The sequence below is a fragment of the Protomyctophum bolini genome (assembly GCF_963924005.1).
Source record: "Protomyctophum bolini genome assembly, chromosome: 23".
Taxonomy (NCBI): Eukaryota; Metazoa; Chordata; class Actinopteri; order Myctophiformes; family Myctophidae; genus Protomyctophum; species Protomyctophum bolini.
Genome location: NC_137884.1, coordinates 7,249,040 through 7,269,328, shown reverse-complemented (window position 1 = coordinate 7,269,328; position 20,289 = coordinate 7,249,040). Strand labels below are relative to the sequence as shown.

Genomic DNA, 20,289 nt, shown 5'->3' with positions numbered 1-20,289 from the left:
CAAGGAGACCATATTCAAACGTTGTTCTCTTGCAGTAGGCTACTACACAACACTCATATGAAGAATACCTGAGTGCCACACAGGCTGTTATGCTTTTGAAGTACCAGAACCTCAAATGGCCTATGCCTTCAATAGAAATCTGAAATCTGTAGCCAAAATGGGACAATTAGCCTAGTGCATGATGCAACTGATTATTGCACATTTGAGTATTGTAGCACCAACTACATGGCCATTTAGCAGGCAATCCTATCCCGAGTGGCTTAGTAGCCTTGGTAACAAACAGCAGCAGCTATATAGGCAGGCACTGGGGTACAATTTTTGTTTATTTATTTAATTAACCCATTTTTCACAGGGTGCCAATTGCCTATAATATGTAATCCTGGGCGATACTATCCATCTGCTAACCTGGGGAGAGCAGGGGGAAGTTTGACTGGGTATTTTTATAGTCTTTTTTTTGTAACCCATTTTCCACCCCTGTGTCAATTATCTAATGTGATCCTGGGCTCTACACACCCTCCGAGAGCTGACCCAGGGGGTGCCGAGAGGGGCTAGGCAACAGGGTACAATAAGCCTTATTATTGTTATTATTATTGAATAAGGAATCCTTTGATATTTGATATTTTGTACACGTGTGACAAAGAGGAAATTAAATATTATTGTACAAGTTCTCATTTTATCATACCAATGCCCACCATTAGCTATGTATCTGTCCCTGATGGTAGTGGTTAGGATTCGGCACTCTCGCGGCCCGGGTTAGATTCCCGGTCAGGGAACAAATATCTTTCATTTAGGTTTAATAGAGTAGAGTTTATAATAATTATTACACAGTGAACAAAAACACAACTGTTACACACTCTTGTACAGTAGGTGGCGGACTGGCGGTATGCTATGCACCTTACCGTTGGGGTTGGTTGAGAGAACAGAGGAAGAAGGAAAAAGAGGCGGAAGAAAAGTTGAGGCATCGGGCGCTTGCGTTCCATTAGCGCATGTTAGCCACTAAAATCACACAAACCCCCATTGTTTCACTTATACATTTATTTAAACCATTGCACCACAACGGTTTCAGTCATGGATACTAGAGGATCAAATCAAAGAATTATTGGTATGTATCTGAGTGAAATTTCTTCAGCATTTTAGTGGAAAACTGTCTGGCAACCAGTTAGCAGGGCCTGACTATTTGATGGTAGTAAAAGTCTAAAACGCATCACACACGTTAAAAGTGTTGTATGTGCTTATTTTAATAATTTATGTTATTTGTGTATGTCCTTTTATGTTGGTGAACCATGTCTGCGAAATGTGCCTCATGGAATTTAGTCTAAAGGCTATTATAAATTATTTATTATCATTTGTATCCAGCAACTACTCTGGTTCATTTGCTGATGCCATTGCCCAGTCTAGTTAGTTATTGAACTGAACACTTTTTTATTATAATAAAAATAATGAACTATAGTAAATATATATAATTGTGTATATTACATTTCTGTAGTGAAACAGTTTCGTAATTGAGGTGCAGGTTTTATAAAATTGCAGCCTGGTTTAAAGAACTCCTGGTTGTTCTGAATTTTCTTTTTAATAAATAAGAATAATTTGGTGATTTGGGAGAATTCCTTTTTAAGAGATTTCTTTTGCCGATTTGTTGATATATTAGAGAACCTTTCTTGACTTATGAACACATGATCTAATTTTAATAATCTACTAAATCAACATTTAAAGGCATAGTTCACCACCAAAATTACTTTTTTTCCCTATCAATTAAGCTACTCATACATTTTTGTTTTTGTCGTATTCATAATTTCTGCTTTGGTTCCCTATGGAGACACAAAGAGTCTCCATTTTCTGTGTGTGATTAAAGCCCTGCATGTGTACATCATACAATTGAATTGCAAAAAATGACCAAACTACAAGCTTGAGAAACTGGATGAGTTGTTTCCAGTACCAGACCTCAAACGGGTACCCTCCGCGGCACACACCCTCACCCTCTCATTATTAATCTTACGGCATCGCCACCCAGATGTCTCAATCTCCACACACACACACACACACACGTACACACAAAGTTTCAACATAGATCACTGTAGTTGAAATGATTCCGTCATGCCCTGTCTAACAACCCATGCTCCTCTTGTTGTGTCCCGTAGACCCGGGCCTGCCGCTCTCATCCCTGCGGCTGCTGGTTCCACCGCTGCGGCTGTTGTCCGCCACCATGTGGCAGGTGGTGAAGCAGAAAGATGTCATGAGCTACGGCACACTGGAGCAGCTGGTGCTCACAGTGACGGAGTCGGTGCCTGGACTCATAACCCACATGCAGAGAGCTCAGCTCGTTCTGGGACTGAGAGCGAGGGTGAGCAAGAGTATAGGGATGGGACGATATGAAAATGACATGTCGGTCATGATTATTGTGGCAAGAATGATTGCGAGCCGATTAACGATATTATCGTGATAGTCAAAATATGCTTAAAACTTAAAATGAACCCCCAGCATCCCTATTCTGGGGGAAAGTGCGACAAAAATAGCAGACCAAATAATACAGTAAGAAAATATTTGAATTAATAGCTAATAAAAAGATGAGGGCTGATGAAATAATGAGGGCTTTTCATGATCTATTCCTATCCCACGGTTACCCTTAGGTTACCCTTATTCCATTCTCTTACTTTATCCAACCTTCCATTAAACTCAGGCTAACTGATATACTGTACCCTTCTTGAGATTCTAACTCTCTTTTCTTTGGAATTTCTTAACCTCAGACTTCCCAGTAACTGACAACATTGATAGCCTTGCATAGCCAGATAAATATCTCTGCGTGCATTGCAAAGGCAGATAAGTCTGGCTATGCAAGGCTACAACATTGACGCACTTTCTCTGCCTTTTTCTCTCTCTGTCTATCTCTCTCTCTCTCCCTCTACCCCCCCCCCCCCCCCCCCCGACACGGTCGAGGCAGATGGCCGCCCACCCTAGAGTCGGGTTCTGCCTAGGGCTGTCAGTTCACCTCTATAATCCAATTCGAATTTCATTGCTTAATTATTTGTAATTTTCGAATATATTCGAATATTTACATTGTATTTTAGCTCATATTTAGCCTATAATAATACACAGAATAACAAGGTTTTGACGATGCACGTTCTGTCCACTAGAGGGCCCCCCCTTCCAAACGACAAGTACTTTCAGAACATGTAATAATGGTTTTCGGCACAAAATAGCGTTTAAACTGTTGTTTTATTGAGCACAGTGCACTCAGCACGGTAAGATTGTTGTCTGTCTATAGTGCAAATGCATTTTACAGTGAACGTTGTATACTTCTGATACAGTATAGTCTGAGTAGTGAGTAGGCTAGTCAGGAATCATGAACTTTTTCTTTTTTCTTTTTAAACGGAATGCTGTCACGATGAACAGGCCATCATTAGTAAATAGCAATGAAGATATATAGAGATGCCTATATTTTGCGCTAAAGTAATTGTTGAATAACACATAAATGTAGGTTTTAACGCTAGAATGGCATTGTAGTGGACTATAGTGAGAGGCGAGATTGTCTTTCCTTCATTGCGGGACTGCAGGACTAGTCTGGAGATATAGTCGTGGATGATCAGCTTCAGACAGTCAGTGTTTTGGTTCGTACCTGGAGTTTTGCATTATCTCCGCTGTGCACAGCAGCACAGGGGAACTGTCTTTAATATATCCATGGTCGTTTTCAGTTGCTTTCCATGTGCAACACAAAAGTAGCCTACCATGTGTTTGTTTTGGTAATAGCCTACTGCAGGCGCAGCCATGCTGATTCACGTAATCGCGTAGGACAAAATGAAACCAGCCGGACCAACGTTAATGGTTTAATGCACGTAGGACCCGCATTTTCAAACTGTCCACAATATGCGACAGACTCGACGGTACTAATAAAACATGCGAGTGATTCTTCTTAGTTGCAGCGCGCTGTGCGACTGCGTGTGTGCATGCGTGCAGAGGAGGGAGGAGGTGACGAGGCGCGCGTGTGACCGTGTGTGCGTGCGTGCAGATGGGAGATTTCACAGCGGTAGATTCGTTACTCAATACATTTAGTGAGCGGATAAAATAACATAAAACAAAATAAAAATATTAAATAGAATTAATAAATGATAAAAGCTCCATTCGAATGGCAATTTTAGCTTTCGAATATATATATATTTTTTAATATTCGAATTTCTTTCATATTATGAAATTCGTTCTGACAGCCCTAGTTCTGCCTGACGTTTCTTCCTAAAGGGGAGTTTTTCGTTACCATTGTCGCAATATTGCTTGCTCTGGGTGGATCTTTGTTGGTTGTAAAGTGTCTTGAGACAACTTGTTGTGATTTGACACTATAATTGAATTGAATTGAATTGAACTTCCACAGAACAGTGCATAAACGTTTAGTGCACTGTTCCGTGGAAGAAAGTAAAAAAATCTTCACTTTACTCTGTACATTACTAAATGCATGGTCAGGGACCACATGCAATACCTTCACGGACCACCAGTGGTCCACGGACCACCCGCTGAAAACCCCTGAAACTTGGTCAAAAACTCAGATGTGTCTCTCTGTTACTGAACAAACACTAAAGCAATGATTACTATCAGAATATTGACCTGATTAACACTTATTTCAACGGACACGCAAACAAATCACAGCATCTTAATTATTCTTCTTTTCTTTTTTGTATATATCCCACATGGGTTTTGCAGTGACAATATTTGTGTATTTCAGCTTATTCTGGAGCTGTGCAAAGGTTCAAGCCGGGGCTGTGTTGACGCTCAAGCAGTCCAGCGCTGTCTAGACAAGCTGCGTTTCACCCCTATAAACACTGCAGTAAGCACACGACGGGCAAAAACCTTGTATCAATCTCCAAAATTCATATTTTAACCCAGTGGTTTTCAACCTTTTTTATGTCAAGGTCCATTATTCATTCGGCATTTGAGCCACAGACCACCTTTTGATGATGAGATTTAGCCTCTCAGACCCCAAACATTGAATATTTTGTTATCGTTGGATAGGATTTTGTCTACAATTCCATTCTGTATTGATATGGTACCATAGGACTGATAACAGGCAAACGTTGATCAAAATAAGAATTCTGCTACATTCTGTAATTCTGTAGACTTGCAAATTAAGTAATGCACGTGTTTATAATATCAATCGTTAACTCTTGAGAGTGTTTCATTTTACACTCTGAGTTTAACTACCGGTATTTCCTCCCGTTACCATATAGGCGTCGATCTGTGGCCAGTTCCAGCAGTATACTATACACACAAAATCCACAGAAGAAGAGCCGATATCCAGCCGAATGACCTGGAAGTAATACATTTTCGAGCCAGGGTCACGGCCTTGTCCTAGCGATAGAACCATTGATATGGTAACCGGGAGCTCAAATTAATGTTTTATTAAGCTCCCAACATCATACTTAATGATCTATAAGGGTCCATTTGGTTAGTGGTTACTAATTCCATCATTTATCTGGGGACCACCTGGATCTCCCTCAAGGACCATTGGTGTTCCCCAGTCCACTGGTTGAGAACCACTGGGCTAAATAATAACTTTGTTGAATCCGTTGTTTTTTGTTTTTCCTGAAAGGTAACTGTTTTAGACATACAAGGTTACAATATATTTGACCAACATATCGATCATTCTTTTTTTCTTTTACCTTATTTTCAACTTTCATCAAATTTTTATTGATTCTTTTTGTTGATTTGCAGTACAAGAATGCAGATGTGGAAAAAACAGAGTCCACTTTCATTGCTCTTGTTCAGAGCCTGCTTAAAGACCCGGCAGAGAGAGCATACTTCTACCAGGTTTGAGCCATTCAGATCGACACCAGCGATAAAGCTACAATCTAGGGTTTGCTTTAATGAGTAAAACATTTTAATATTAACATGTACATCTTCATGGTAGAGTATGTTAATAGACAATAACAGTAACACTAGCACATCTGCAGATGTTGTAGTAGTCTTCCTACTCTTCCATTGAGAAATTTGGACCCAGTGCCAAATTAATTAGGACACCTAGTGTTAAACGAAGTTATTTGAAGCAGATTGGACACTAGATGCACCACCATCTTCTTTGTAGTTTGGACCATTGCGATTACCTCTTCTCTGTTGTAGACTGGATAAAACTAGCTAACTCATAGTTGAATTCATAGTTAAATTCACTCAAGGTTTGACTGTGTAACACTGTAATAACTGACCCTTTTCTGTAAATAAATATATATGCTGCCTGACATCATCATCATTATATAATTCATCTTCAGTCTTTGCTTACAAAGCAGAAGGCTAATAGTCTGTGGCTTCTTCCAGGAGGTCTTTCCAGTGGAATATGGATCCAAATATGATGACGCTCTGCATGTTCTCCTGTGGGAGTTTCTCTCCAAACTGGAGAAGTTGTTTCCAGTACCAGACCTCAAACAGGTACCCTCCACGGCACACAGCCTCACCCTCTCATTATTAGTCTTACGGCATCGCCACCCAGGTGTCTCAATCTCTATCCCTGGTGCAATGGGTTGCAAAACATTCCATGCTGTACAAACCCTTGCAAGCTGATTTATGTCACAGTTGTATCTACGAACGTAGGGGGGGGGGGGGGGGGGGAGGGGGGGGGGGAGGGGAGGTGCATTTAAAGCCATTTTCTTGTTTGATATCTGTATCATTTGGTGATAATTAAATATATGGCAGATGGTTCCCCCCATGATTAAAACACTGGCTTTTACAAATTTCTAGAGCAGAGATTTCTTCACTGTAGTTCAGCTGTACCGTATTCACAAAAAAAATCAGCAATTTAAGCTTTTTTTCATGTTTTATTTTTTAACATTAAAAAAATTCAAAAAGGCATTTGACACTTTTACACCTCCCTAGTGGAGTTAACCTTTGAAGTGTAAACGGGCTGTGAAAGTGTTTGTGGTTGTGGTCCTAGACGGTGGCGTGGCTGGGGTCTGCTCCGTCCTCGCTGGAGGAATGTGTGCAGGTGACGCCTGACGAGCTAGGCCTCATCTACCAGCACCATAAAAGCGCGGGCCTTCTGAAGGTGCCATGTGAGTGTCTTTAAAACAGCACTATACTTAGTTGACCCCCCCCCCCCCCCTCCTGTTTTCACTAAATATCATATGGAAAATGTGCAGTTCTACAAGCTCACAACATGTCACAAAGTAAAGCGTTGCGAGTTTGTAGATCTGCAATTTGTAGCTGAACTTTGGCCCCAGAATAGTGGGGCTTGGGTCCGGTTGGTTGAGTGTTTGACAATAGGTGAATGAGAATAGTTAAAAGAAAAATGGATCAAAAAAGCTCACCGTGTGTAATAAAGATAAAATACACACACTATTTATAGATTTATTATACTGACATTTCAAGCACTAGGGCTCTTCCTCAGACTTATGTTGAATACAGAGCGTCACCAGCTTACTGAATCTGTACACAGCTGGTGTGCAGATTTTGTTGTACCATTGTGTGTGTGTGCTCGCGCATCATGTACAATTCAGTATATTAATTGTATAGATCATAGCTTGTTTATTTATTTTGTTTTATTAGTGTCACTATGCTGCCTTGATGTACACAAGACATAACCTTGAATCTTAATCTTTTCTTTCTCGCTAGATGGCCCGTCATCCACCGCCGGCAGCTGCATAATGTCTGCTTTGTCCATCCCTCCCTCGCAAAAAAACACTGCTGCCGTTGGACTAGAAGCGATGCATAGCTACGCTAACGTACTCAATCCCATTGTAATCCCCGCTTTTGTGGGAGCTGCAGACCAGTATAGGGTCGTGACAGTTTACACCGACTACACCGAAGTGGTAGTGGGGTCCGAGTTCACCGAAGAGGTGGTGGAGTCGACGGAGGAGGTCCACGTCCAGACGGAGCGGCTCTGTGAGGCGGAGATGGAGGCCGTAGAGGATGACGGCGACGCCGGTGAAGAGATGGAGGCTCTGAGTTCACACGACGCGGGAGAATCCGGTGAAAACGTGGACGTGGCCAAAGCACTGGAAACGTTAAGCAAGACGTTTACGCTCAGGAAGGAAGCACCAGCATCCAGGCGTATGATTCTAATGAGGTCTAGTGATTCACATGAGGTGGAGTCAGAAGAATTCACCACGGTTGAAGGAACGGCACATGAAGTGAGCGTCCAATTAGATAATGAAGTGGATGATGACATTGCACAGCCTAGTGGGCAGGTAGGGAATGGGCCAAACATGCAGTTCAGGGATGAAGTAGAGCCTGTGTCTGTCAACCAAGGGCCAACAGACTCTACCTGTGAACCCTCTGGCTCTGAAACTCAACATGCGGTCTCTGGCCCTGAAACTCAACATGCGGTCTCTGGCCCTGAAACTCAACATGCGGTCTCTAGCCCTGAAACTGAACAGTCGGTCCCTTGCCCTGAAACTCAACAGGCGTCCCCTGGCCCTGAAACTCAACAGGCGTCCCCTGGCCCTGAAACTCAACAGGCGTCCCCTGGCCCTGAAACTCAACAGGCGTCCCCTGGCCCTGAAACTCAACAGTCGGCCCCTTGCCCTGAAACTCAACAGTCGGCCCCTTGCCCTGAAACTCAACAGTCGGCCCCTTGCCCTGAAACTCAACAGTCGGCCCCTTGCCCTGAAACTCAACAGGCGGCCCCTTGCCCTGAAACTCAACAGTCAGCCCCTTGCCCTGAAACTCAACAGTCGGCCCCTTGCCCTGAACCTCAACAGGCGGCCCCTGGCCCTGAAACTGAACAGTCGGCCCCTGGCCCTGAAACTGAACAGTCGGCCCCTGGCCCTGAAACTGAACAGTCGGCCCCTGGCCCTGAAACTGAACAGTCGGCCGCTTGCCCTGAAACTGAACTGTCACCCTCCTCGGAAAGCGTGCGCAGATCCTCACGTCTTGAAATTAAGAAGTCAACAAGGCAGCACGCACTTAAAGCCAAGACTTCGTCGAAGGAGAATATTGGAAAACATAAAACGTACAGTATATTCGTATAATGTTTGTACGATGAATATAACTTGTCATTCTGTTTGTTTGCCACTAATATGTCAGCAATAATATGTACAATTCTTTCCACCAGGAACAGTGCTGATGCAGCAATTGCCTCATCTGTCATAGCAATCAAAGGAATTAACACAGGTAAATAAACTAGAGCCCCATCCATGATTTTGGATAGTCCTAGATCACTATAACCAATGTTTTGACCAATATTTCCCGCCGGAGGGGTCTTTATCACCCTGAAGGGGTTATTTCTCAACATTCATCCTGCCTATGGCTAGTTGGCTACTTAATATAGCAAATAATAAATAAACTGTCACAAAATATAATAAAACTATTTTAGTGGTTCCCAAACCTATAAGCTCAAGACCCAAAAGACAAATTAGACGTTTTCCCGGGAATAGCGGCTCAATGAATTTGTGAGCTATGTACTTTCAACTACTACCGTACCGTACTACTACCTACATTCAATTTGTTTTATTTATAGAAATTATTAGCAGTGTTGTTTCTAATAGTTGTGATTGCTTTAGTTGAAACTTTTTAATATACATTTTAAAGGTTGGAATTCAAAAAAGGGGATATTTACATTAAAATGTGTCTGCGACCCAAACATGGTTCCTGAGCCACTGTTAGGGAAACAGTTAGAGTCTGGCAGGTGCATCGACGAGCTAGCAAAATAGCTCCCCATGTACCACTATAATAAATAACATGTATTATTCTCTCCACCAGGCCGAAGGCATGGGGAGAGAGTATGTTTTGCACATCGTTACACATTATCTCTATAGTCATGTGGTCAAGACAGATCTGTCCGATATTTCATATTCCATCCTGATTGGCTAACATTGGCTTTAAAAATGTGCAGGATTGGCCCGTTTTGAACAAAAAGCCTCAAATCATGAATGCAGCATGCAATTTATGTGAAATCTTTCACAGACGTTCCTACTAGGCTGAGGAATATATCCCACCTTTTGGTGGCGGAACAAAATGCCTCAAATCATCCAATTGCCATCCAAGGCATAAGAAGAAATGGTACACATTTCACATTGGCTTATTATAGCGCCACCAGGAGGCCACAACCTGACCTGCCCTGGTGGAGACCTCTGCCCCGAGGGGCACTTTATCTAGTTTATTTATTTATTTACTTAGTTAAAATACAGGTAGACCTGCCGTTTGTTGTTCCATTCCTAAGCCAATAATGCTGCTGCTCTGAGGCTTCATACACAGGCAGAGCACAGAACATTTGTTCTTTATGTGTGTATGAAGCCTGACAAAACTGTCTAATTACTAATCGGCACAACTGATGATATTTCTAATGTGATTAGTCCGTTCTCAAATCTTCTATTAACAGCTAGGTGTGCTGTCATACCCATTTCAGCACGGCTGGATATCTATTTCAACCAATTGCTTGGTCAGAAGAACTACCTGTAGTAATATAAATATGTCATTCCACTTTTGTCTCTTTTTTTGGGGCGACTCCTCTGTGTACCACCAGAGGTGGGTTCAAGTACCACTAGTAATACTAGTACCAGTGGTACTAGTAATACTAGTACCAGTGGTTGGGAACCTCTGCTTTAGCGTACAATGACATTGTGTGTTTGTTTACATAGCTGCCTTTGAGTGTGTTAACAGAGCACTGCGATTGATTGCTTAATATGATTCTGGTGCGTTATTAAATAACAGATCAGAATCAAATTCAACCAAGCCGTATAATGACATCATTTGACATGCCCAAAATAGAGACACTAGATTGAAAGTGGTGAAAATTAGGACATAATTCCCAATACCGTCTGGCTCTAAAATCATTTAAGTTGTTTTCACAGAAAAGAAGAGCGACTGGTTGAAACCAAATGCACATATTTGAACCCGCTCTCTATTTCCTTTTTATTCTAGATGAATGTGGAGAGATGACTTCCATCATCTTCACATGCTCGCAGTGTCCTTTCCATAACGCCGATGAAGACAGCCCCCCTCATATCCACATACAAAACGTCCGCACGGACGAGTACAGGGCACTCATGGATGCAAAGCAGGATGGAGACGAATTCATGCCTTCTCCCTGCAACACGGATCAAATATTCACCTCAATCAAGCTTTTCCCCAAAGGGGACATGGTGAAGACGGAACTTGATAATGAAGACTGTGAAGGTATGGCTGTAGAACTGTCACCCCCCCAAGGCAAACGGAAGGCCCTCTCGTGTGAAACATGTGGTAAGGTGTTTACGCGCACGTCGGACGTCCGCAGGCACCAGCTCACCCATACGGGAGAAAGGCCCTTCCATTGCTCCCAGTGCGATCGTACCTTCCAGCACTCGTGGGACCTGACCAAGCACGAAAGTAAACACCACGGCATGCCGATCTCCTTCTCCTGCCAGGTGTGCAAGAGCGCCTTCACCAACCTCCGCGCCTTAACCGTCCACCATAAGGAGTCCCACTCGGGAGAGAGCAAACTCCCTCAGATGTGCTCCATCTGCAGCCAGAGCTTCCCCACCGCCTCCGAGCTGCTCGAGCACAAGAAGAGCCACGGCGCGAGCCTGCGTTACGTCTGCCAGCAGTGCGGCGAAGGCTTCGTCACCCTGTTGGCGCGCTCGCTGCACCGGCAGACCCATCGGGTCAAGCGGCAGTTCAAGTGCCAGCACTGTGACAAGACGTACACGCGCAAGTCGGACGTGAAGAGGCACCAGGCCACCCACACGGGCGTGCGCCCGTACCAGTGCAGCCAGTGCAGCAAGCGCTTCTCCCTCCGCTTCATGCTCATGAAGCACCTCCAGACTCACACGGGCGAGCGGCCCTTCCATTGCTCCCATTGTCCAAAGAGGTTCACGCTGGCCTCCATCCTGGCTCGACATGAAAGGATGCACACGGGGGAGAAGCCCTTCCTCTGCTCTCAGTGTGGGAAGGGTTTCCTCTCCCAGGGCGAGCTCTCCAAACACTACAGGTCCCATGTGGACGACAGACCCTATTCCTGCAGTAAGTGCGACAAACGTTTCAAGAGCAAAAAAACGCAACAAGATCACATGGTGTCGCACACGGGCGTGCGCCCGTACCCGTGCACCTACTGCGGGAAATGCTTTACGAAACCCTACGCGCTGACCAGACACAATCTCATTCACACCGGAGAGAGACCGTTTCCTTGTGGTCACTGCGAGAAGGCCTTTCTCACCCTCAGTGAAGCACAGCTTCATGAGCGCATTCACACTGGCGAACGTCCCTATCCCTGCTCTCTGTGTGACCTCAGATTCAAGAGCTCTTCGGAGCTGGCGCGACACAAACGCTGTCATTCAGGGCAGAAGCCGTCGAGGCCGTACTGTGAACAGTGCATGAAAGCGTACACCTCCAAGGCTAAGCTGCAGAAGCACATGCAAGTGGATCATGGACAACTTTTGGACACTCCGAACTGAACATGCATTAGGAGTGATATTGTCAGAGGCAGCTTTAATTTGCATGCCCCCGGCTAAACTGTTAACCGATAGCCGGTTTAAATAGAATTATAGCCTGTTAACTACCTACTCAGCCTGGTTTGACTGCTTACTGTACATTATATGTTGTTTGTTCATGGAATTCTGAAGGGTCATAATCAGACTCCCTTTGCGTAATTAGTTTACAGTAGAATAAAGGGCTCAGGTTGTAATGTATACCGTCAATGTCAGGTGGAATCCTTGTATATCCAAAACTGCAACTTTTCAGGAAATGTGTTCCAGTGTTTTGTACCGGTATACTTTTCATTGGGCAGATATTTTATAATGCTTAACCACTTTCAATCTGGGCCACTAAGATTGTCTGAAAGCAAACCTCTTAACCCACCTTCAATACAGTCACCCACCTTCAATACAGTACACTTCAATTATGGCACTTAGGCTAATGCAAAAAACACCTACTGTATGGCTTCAGGATGCAGTGGAGCAAAATGAATAAAGAAACTAAATCATTTTTGTTTTTAGATAGTCTAAAGCCTTCACACCCAAGCTCATAACGTGTTGCTTATAGATTAGCTATTTTTGATACTTTCTAAAATAAGGAATTTATTTATGAGAAAAAGAAGAATTATGGAGATACAAGGTTTCTGCCCGACTGCGGCGATATGAGTTGTGCTTACGATGGAATCACAGCCATGCAAATAGTATTATGGCGCACCCTCTCATGTAATATTGCTTAACTACTGTATACTGGCGCTCTAGTGACATTCCATCATACTGTATGTTGCAATGTAAACATGAAGATTTGTCTTCGCGGTTTCTGAAATGTTGAATTTGAAAGTTTATAATTGTTTTGACTAGGTTTGAATGCTGCATTAGTTGAGTTTCGTCGATGGATTTCTTCAGGTGAAACCTTTTCACATTATTTGTGCACATCTTATTTAAGACAAATTTATAAAGAATGTACATTAAATAGTTGTTTTTTGTTAGTTTCTTTTACCATTCGTGTATTGCTTATAATTTTAAATGTAATCCAGTTGAAGGCCAGTTAGCTCTAAACATGAACAAATGTTTCTCTACTGAGGATATTCAACCCACTTAATTGAAGTCTGTCAGTCAACTAATTTTCAGCTAAAAACAAAGCTTCATGTTTTTTCGTGTAAATTCATTTTAGGTTGTATGAATGAGCTCTTACAGTTGTCCTGTCCACAGTAGTAACTTAATTTACTCTAGAAGAAAGACTTCTGTCCAGTCAATTGGTTTGCAAACACTTTGTGCCCAAGTCATCAGTGGGAAAGTCTACATTTAAAGGCACTCGCAGTGAAAATAGACATGCAAATTCAAACACATCATGATGTGACGTGTGGCAAGTCTGGCGACCTTATAGGTGGTGCCAAGGCACCACTGGAACTTGTCTCCAAGCACAACCATGTCCCTCGGCACACGCATTTGGGAACCACTGGTCTAGTATATTGATTATTTTCCTCGTCACTATAAAACCAGGGAAAATTCCAGGAATCATTTCTGCATTCAAACTAATAGACTGCGTCTATTTGTTCTATTATACACAGGTGTCCTCCGGTGTGAGACCAGAGCTGCACTAGTTCTGAAGAGCATTCCTCTATCCCAGCCTATGGACAGAGGTACCACCCCCTCTATTCTGTCAGTGTTGTTGATTATGGCTGTCCTTTTTTTAAATGACATCCGTTTCTAACAAATGTGTTTAATTAACAGAAAGTCTTTAATTAGCCCTTTACTGGGGGGGGGGGGGGGGGGGGCTTTGAGAGAGACTGATGATAAAAATTCATGTACCATTTAACAAGGGAGCAATAGTGCATAATTACAATGACCCTAGGGATATTTTCTCACTGCTTTCGTAATTGATTTTCTATTTTTAGCATCCGGTATGACTCGTAGTACTGAAGATGCATGTTTTTTTCTTTCATTAAAATTACACACTCATCGTAGTTTAAAAAAAGAAAAGACTTGAGCAGCATTACATTAATAGCAGGTATCAAAACCTGCAAGTTAAGCCACATTAAAATAGTCGATCTACACTCTCACAACACATTGCACACGTTATGAGCTTGTAGATCGGCTATTTTCACAATCTCCGAACATAATTTACAACACGGCTTTAAGATGAGTGGACAGTTCCTCCACTTTGTTCTCAGTGCACATTCAGCTTCGTTTGTTCAGTGGACAGTTGAGTACCATGAGCTTCACTTCGTCTCTTCACGTCTTCCACTATGTCCTCACTGGTACGCAGTCTGGTCTGAAGGTCAGTCTGGTCCCTCACGCAGTCTGTCAGCCATCGCTTGACATGCATGTCTGACTGTATCTATTTGTTTTGGCTGGTCATCGTCGGCGAGGACTTTTCTGGACGGCTTTCTGACCATCAGTTTTCCCCATGATTGTGCTTCCGTCCTAGCCTCGCGTAGCGATACTAATATCACTGTGTGGATATTTGTCTCGTCCCTCTCAGTGTTCGATTGTTTTCTGCAATGTCCCGCCCCGTATTTGCATACGGGGCCCTGGTTGGTTATAGCCTATATAGTTCCAGACGAATCTGGTTCGGCCATGAAGTCCTCCCACAATTTGCTGTCGCCTCACAGCTAGAAGGTCCTGGGTTCGATTCCCGTTGGGGACGCTGGGGGCGTGCTCCCTCCCCCGTGTCATCAGTGCCCATACCCGAGGCGGGGTTGGCGAAAGCGCCTTTCTGTGTGGAGTTTGCATGTTCTCCCCGTGTCCCCTAGGGTCACAAAAACATGCAGTAATCCTGGTCTCTAAACTACCTCCCACTGGCCAGCCGGGGCGCCTGATGGAGGGAACTGGTCAGAATAACATGTTCCTTCCATGCGCTACGTCCGGCCGGGGAAATTCCCCCCTGTCAAGTGAAAAGAAGCAGCCTGGACTCTTCATGCATAGAAGGAAGCATGAGGTCAGTCCACTGTTTCAATCTCTGAACCCATGCTAATGATAACAGTAATTCATAATTATACTACATTAATTAATATTACCATCCTCACTAGAGGCTTTAGATCTGTTTAAATTTAAATTCAGGCCTGGGCTGGCTGAGAGGTCCACCTAGGCTGGTAATCCAGCCTGACAGTGTGTCGCGGGATCGAGTCCCGATCCCGACGACCCTTGCTGCGTGTCTTAGCCCCCCCATCTCTCTCCCCCTTTCCTGTCACACTACTGTAATCTATCAATAAAAAAGGCAAAAAGCCCCCAAAAATATCTTAAGAAATAACTAAAAATAGATTCAGTATTCTATATTAATGTTTCATCAGTTGCCTACTATAATATCCTTAAATTACTCTAAATTACGTCCTTTGCAATTGTCCAATTAATATCTTGACCTTCTCATAAAATATGTATTTGCGTGTGTATAGAAATTATTTTCAAATTTACAATATTTTAATATAGTCTGTGTTTTTGCTAGAGATTAATTGGACATTATCCAAATTTGTTATCAAAGTTTCAGTTGTTTTTACCGCCCTGAACACATTGAGTTACATATGTCTCTTGTGTTGACATCCAAATGTAAGTACCACTTATTCTAAATGTAAAAAATATGAAATAAGCACTATTTGTCTGCGCAATCATGAAGGCTTAAGGAAGCAGAAAGAAAATAAAAAATGTCACCTAAATAGATTAGAGGACTTTCTGCCGGCTCATTGATGCCACAAATGGAGCATAGTAAAAACGAAACGAGTGTCTCCTCCGCACCGAAAGAGGGTGTGCGTGGGTGGATTGCAAGTCCATCCCACCGCAGAAAAACACCACCGGGCTTGACCAGAGAGAGGGACAGCAGTGAGTACGCCACGATCGACGGAGGAATTTTTGGTGACCATGCAGGTGTAAAGAATGGCTCGAATAAACGGATAAATAGAGTGGAATAAAGGTGTCTGCGGATGCAGATAACGCTTCAACGCAACACCCATCAGCGGGATTTATGGTGTAGTTGGTGCAGCGGGGTAGCGGTGGCGTATTAACAGCCAGTCATAAAGAATTGGGAAGAGGGGGGGCTTTGTGTTGCAGGAGAACAAGAGCGAGAGGGGGCATAGTTGGAGAGAGAGCGAGAGAGTAAGGGTTTGCATGAAGGAGAGAGAGGGGGAGGTTGATAAAGCCGGAGCCAGCACCATGAGCTCTGCACTGCCTTACGACTCCCTGCCACCTCGGCTGAGTCCCGGTAGACGGGTTCTGGACTGGGAGCGCGAGCAGCTCGCCACGCGGAGGCCGTCTTCTCCAAGGGGTCTCGACCTCCTCACTCTTCCGTCTCTCCCTCGTCGGGCGTCCGCCATCCCAGGCTACCTGCTCTCTCCCTACCGAGAGCACCAGGACCCCCTCCAGCAGCAGCAGCGAAGCCTCTCCTCTTCCCTGTGCTCCGAGGCCTCCCTGGCACCCCCGGCACTCCCGCCTCCGGGCGCCGGCCAGCCCTGCTGTCGGCCCGTGGGCGTCATGCATCTCCTGCGCCTGGGGCTCCTGGCGTTCAGCTGCCTCTTCTGGGCAGCCGGGTTAGCCATCTTCACCATGGGAGTATGGGCGCAAGCCTCGCTGGCGGACTACATGATGCTGTCCGCCAACCGCTATCCCAATGCCCCGCTCATTCTTCTTATCACAGGTGCGGCCGTCACCGCTTGGGGCTTCCTCGGGTGCCTGGGGGTGGCTGCCAACCTGCCCTGCGTGCTAAGGGCTTACGGGTTCTTTCAGTTGGCTGCGCTTGTAGCCGGCCTCGCCACAGGACTCTCTGGCCTCTTCTATCGCGAAGACATCGCCGGAGGGTTTCGCAGCGGCCTGCAGCGAGCGGTGGCGGGCTATGCCGCCGACGAAGGTCGGGCCGACGCTCTGGACAGCCTCCAGAGGGCGCTCGAGTGCTGCGGCGCCGAAGGTTGGCGTGACTGGCTGACCTCCGACTGGGCCAACCAGGATGTAGGGTTCTCGCCCCTTTGGAACGGCACCTGGTTGTCACTGCCGGACAGCTGCTGCGTGAGGCGTAAGGGGTGCAGGAACCGGCCACTTCCATCGACGGACAATGAAGGAGTGGTCGCCGCCGGGATCCATCCACACGGCTGTTTCCGGAAGGTCTTCAGCTTCGTCAATGACAACGTCTTCCACATTGCTGCCACTGTGCTGGGGCTAGCCCTCACACAGATAGGTGGCATTGCCCTAGCTTGTCTGCTAGCCAACAGGTTGTCACCAAGACATCCCAGACGCGTCGTAGTGGCACATTAATGATAAATGGAGAAGTAGGCACACTTGGACACATTGCCCGTAACCTCTTACTAGACAATGTAAATAAGTTGACCCTTGGATTCCTCAAAAGGATTCCCTCAGTCCTACTTCACGTCTACAACTCTGTGCAGGATTTAATGATGTTTCATGAGCATTGACCAGCAGATTCCTTCTTCAAACATGACAATGGAGAAAGCACCGTTGCACAGTATTGGAGTTGGCTGCAATTAGCAGATATTAATTTCCACTGACTGTTATATATACACTTCATTGAGTGTTTTTCACTGTATTGAGTGAATTGGTAAGCGATTTAGCAATATTCATTCAATAATTTTCATCGTTGAAAAACATATTGACAAATGGACCTTTGGGGATTCCGCTGCTTACCCACTCTGGTGCAGTGAAGTATGTTAACCCCACTAATGATGAGGAAGCTTCCATGAGGTTATGCTTCCCCCAGAAAGGAGTAGTGCAATAGTTCCCTCTTGACAGGCACTAACTTCCTTTTTATTGGTTTAAAAACAAAGGTATGACTAGTAGTGCAACATTTCACTACATGCCTTCTACAACTGATAATGCATTGCATTGCACAGGTGCTGTGAGTGCCTAACATGCATGGAACATGCCTGGTCTTTGGTCAAAATCTCCTTTTGGTTTTGTGGAAATATGAGAATGCAATATTTCTTTCATGTCTCCATCAAACTACTTTATATTTTATTTTATTAGTGAGAATGTGCAGCTCATTATTCTGTGTTTCCATTGCGCTGATATAAAATATACAGCTATGCTATCTAGCAGAGGGGTTGATTGTAGTATGGTCATCCGTTTACAGTACAAAGCAAAAGCCATGAGTGGTTATTTTAACACTGTTCTACTGTATTTGTAAAATGGTCCCAGGACCATTTTTACAATTTCATGGTTAAATTACCACTCTGGATTTTGCAGTGTACCCCTCTTTTCAGAACAACATATGCAAGTTGGATCAATATATAATATATCCAGATAATTGTACTGGTTATAAACCATCTCAGCTTCCCTATTATTATTGATCTTGTAAATGTGTTACTGTATGCTTATTGCTTGTATCCCACATGATGCACACATTGTGTAAAATATATTCTAATGATTACCAGCAGTGGGCGAGAGCATGAACAAATCTGTGTAGAACATATCTGGCCGACAATAAATAAAGCAAAAGATCTATGGCATTAGATGTGCAGGGTAATATCAATTTCAAGCTCTGACGGTTATCCGAACATAAAATGTATTGGCACCAGGAATTGTTGTAGTGTATACTGTCTCTATCACACCGTAAAATCCTGTGTGTTCATTTATCTCTGAGGGGGTGGAAATGGAAACAAATGCATGCATTTGTACACTTCGCATTACACATGGATAAATCACCACTGAGGATTTTACTGTGCATGGTAAACTTTGAGTTAAATACTTTATCATGTGGACAAGCACAAAATATGTAATGTTCTGAAATTAATCTAATATGGTTCATGTAAATATGTGATTTGAACCTCAAATGTTGGACTGTAATCATTTTAGCCGTGTTGTCGCTTTCTAACACAAGTTAAACTTTTTAAACTCTGCACATTTGATTTCCTGTCGTCCATTTTAAAGGCCTTTTTAGATGGAGCCCAGGGCTTGATTTTATGAGAGGAACCATCCTGGGTGGATGCCATTAAAGTGGTAAATTCCCTGCATCCTCTGGACGGGTGAAATCCAGGAAACCTCTGACCCATCGGCATTGACTTATGACTGAGTGTATATGGGATGACATCTAATTTCTTCCACCTGAGACAAAGGTCATTAGAGATTTGCCCTTGAAAGAGGACAACGGAACAGGGTTTCTGGATAGAAGCACAACCCCCTGCAGCCCCCCACCCAGAGTCAACCAACCTTGTACGGATTCATTCTGAACCAGAAGATCAGACGACATCGTTCAGTTTCAATGTTCACTGTATATAAACTGCATGTGTAACAGACGTCATACAATGAATTGTTTACCTTGAAACTTAAATATATTGGAGCGAAGAGGGACAAGTCACAATAAATCCAATTTGCATGATCTGAATGATTTAATTGATTTGTCTACACGCTATGCAGTGCCAGATGGATTGCATAGTGTCCTCATTTACCCTGCCATAGTGTGATAGTTTTTTGTTTCATTTGTCTGTATGCTTGCTCTAGCTCCACCAGCAGTGGTAGAAAGTAGGTATAAGTACAGTTACTCAAGTACTGTACTTAATTACAATCTTGAGGTACTTTTACTTTAGTTCAGTATATTTAACAATTTCAAATACTTTACCTTTACTATATCTCATAGGCAAATATTGTGTTTTTTACTCCACTACAATTATTTGAAAACTGTAATTATACAAGTTGCTTTGTAGATTTAGATTATTATTACAAAAGTATATTAATAGCCCACATTAACACCTATAACTAGCCTATTTAATAAATAAAAAATGTAGGTAGGCTACTGCAACTGGCCTGTAGGCCTATGTCAATAGTTTTGCAGGTAGAATTTAACTAAAACTTCTATATGTTATGGCTATATACTTGTAGGCTACCTTACAAAACCTGAATAGGTTTCCACCAGACATTTATTATGACTATTATTGTTCCAGTTTCATAATTAGCCTACTATTTAATAATATTTTACTATGAATGCACACAATTTTTGACT

The 20,289-nt window shown here is 43.6% G+C and overlaps 2 protein-coding genes across 2 annotated transcripts; both read left to right on the top strand.

Moving 5' to 3' along the window:
- The first annotated feature begins 957 nt into the window (after positions 1-957).
- LOC308310623 (uncharacterized protein) lies at positions 958-13,679 on the top strand. The gene is made up of 9 exons (XM_080757004.1): positions 958-1,102; positions 2,139-2,341; positions 4,709-4,810; positions 5,695-5,790; positions 6,292-6,402; positions 6,905-7,022; positions 7,582-8,920; positions 9,023-9,081; positions 10,831-13,679. The coding sequence occupies exons 1-9, from the start codon at positions 1,069-1,071 to the stop codon at positions 12,336-12,338; spliced, it is 3,570 nt and encodes a 1,189-aa protein (XP_080613130.1). The 5' UTR covers positions 958-1,068; the 3' UTR covers positions 12,339-13,679.
- Positions 13,680-16,464: 2,785 nt separating this feature from the next.
- LOC308310910 (tetraspanin-7-like) lies at positions 16,465-17,866 on the top strand. The gene has a single exon (XM_080757372.1). It carries the CDS (start codon positions 16,500-16,502, stop codon positions 17,589-17,591), a length of 1,092 nt encoding a protein of 363 aa, XP_080613498.1. The 5' UTR covers positions 16,465-16,499; the 3' UTR covers positions 17,592-17,866.
- The last annotated feature ends 2,423 nt before the right edge of the window (positions 17,867-20,289 follow it).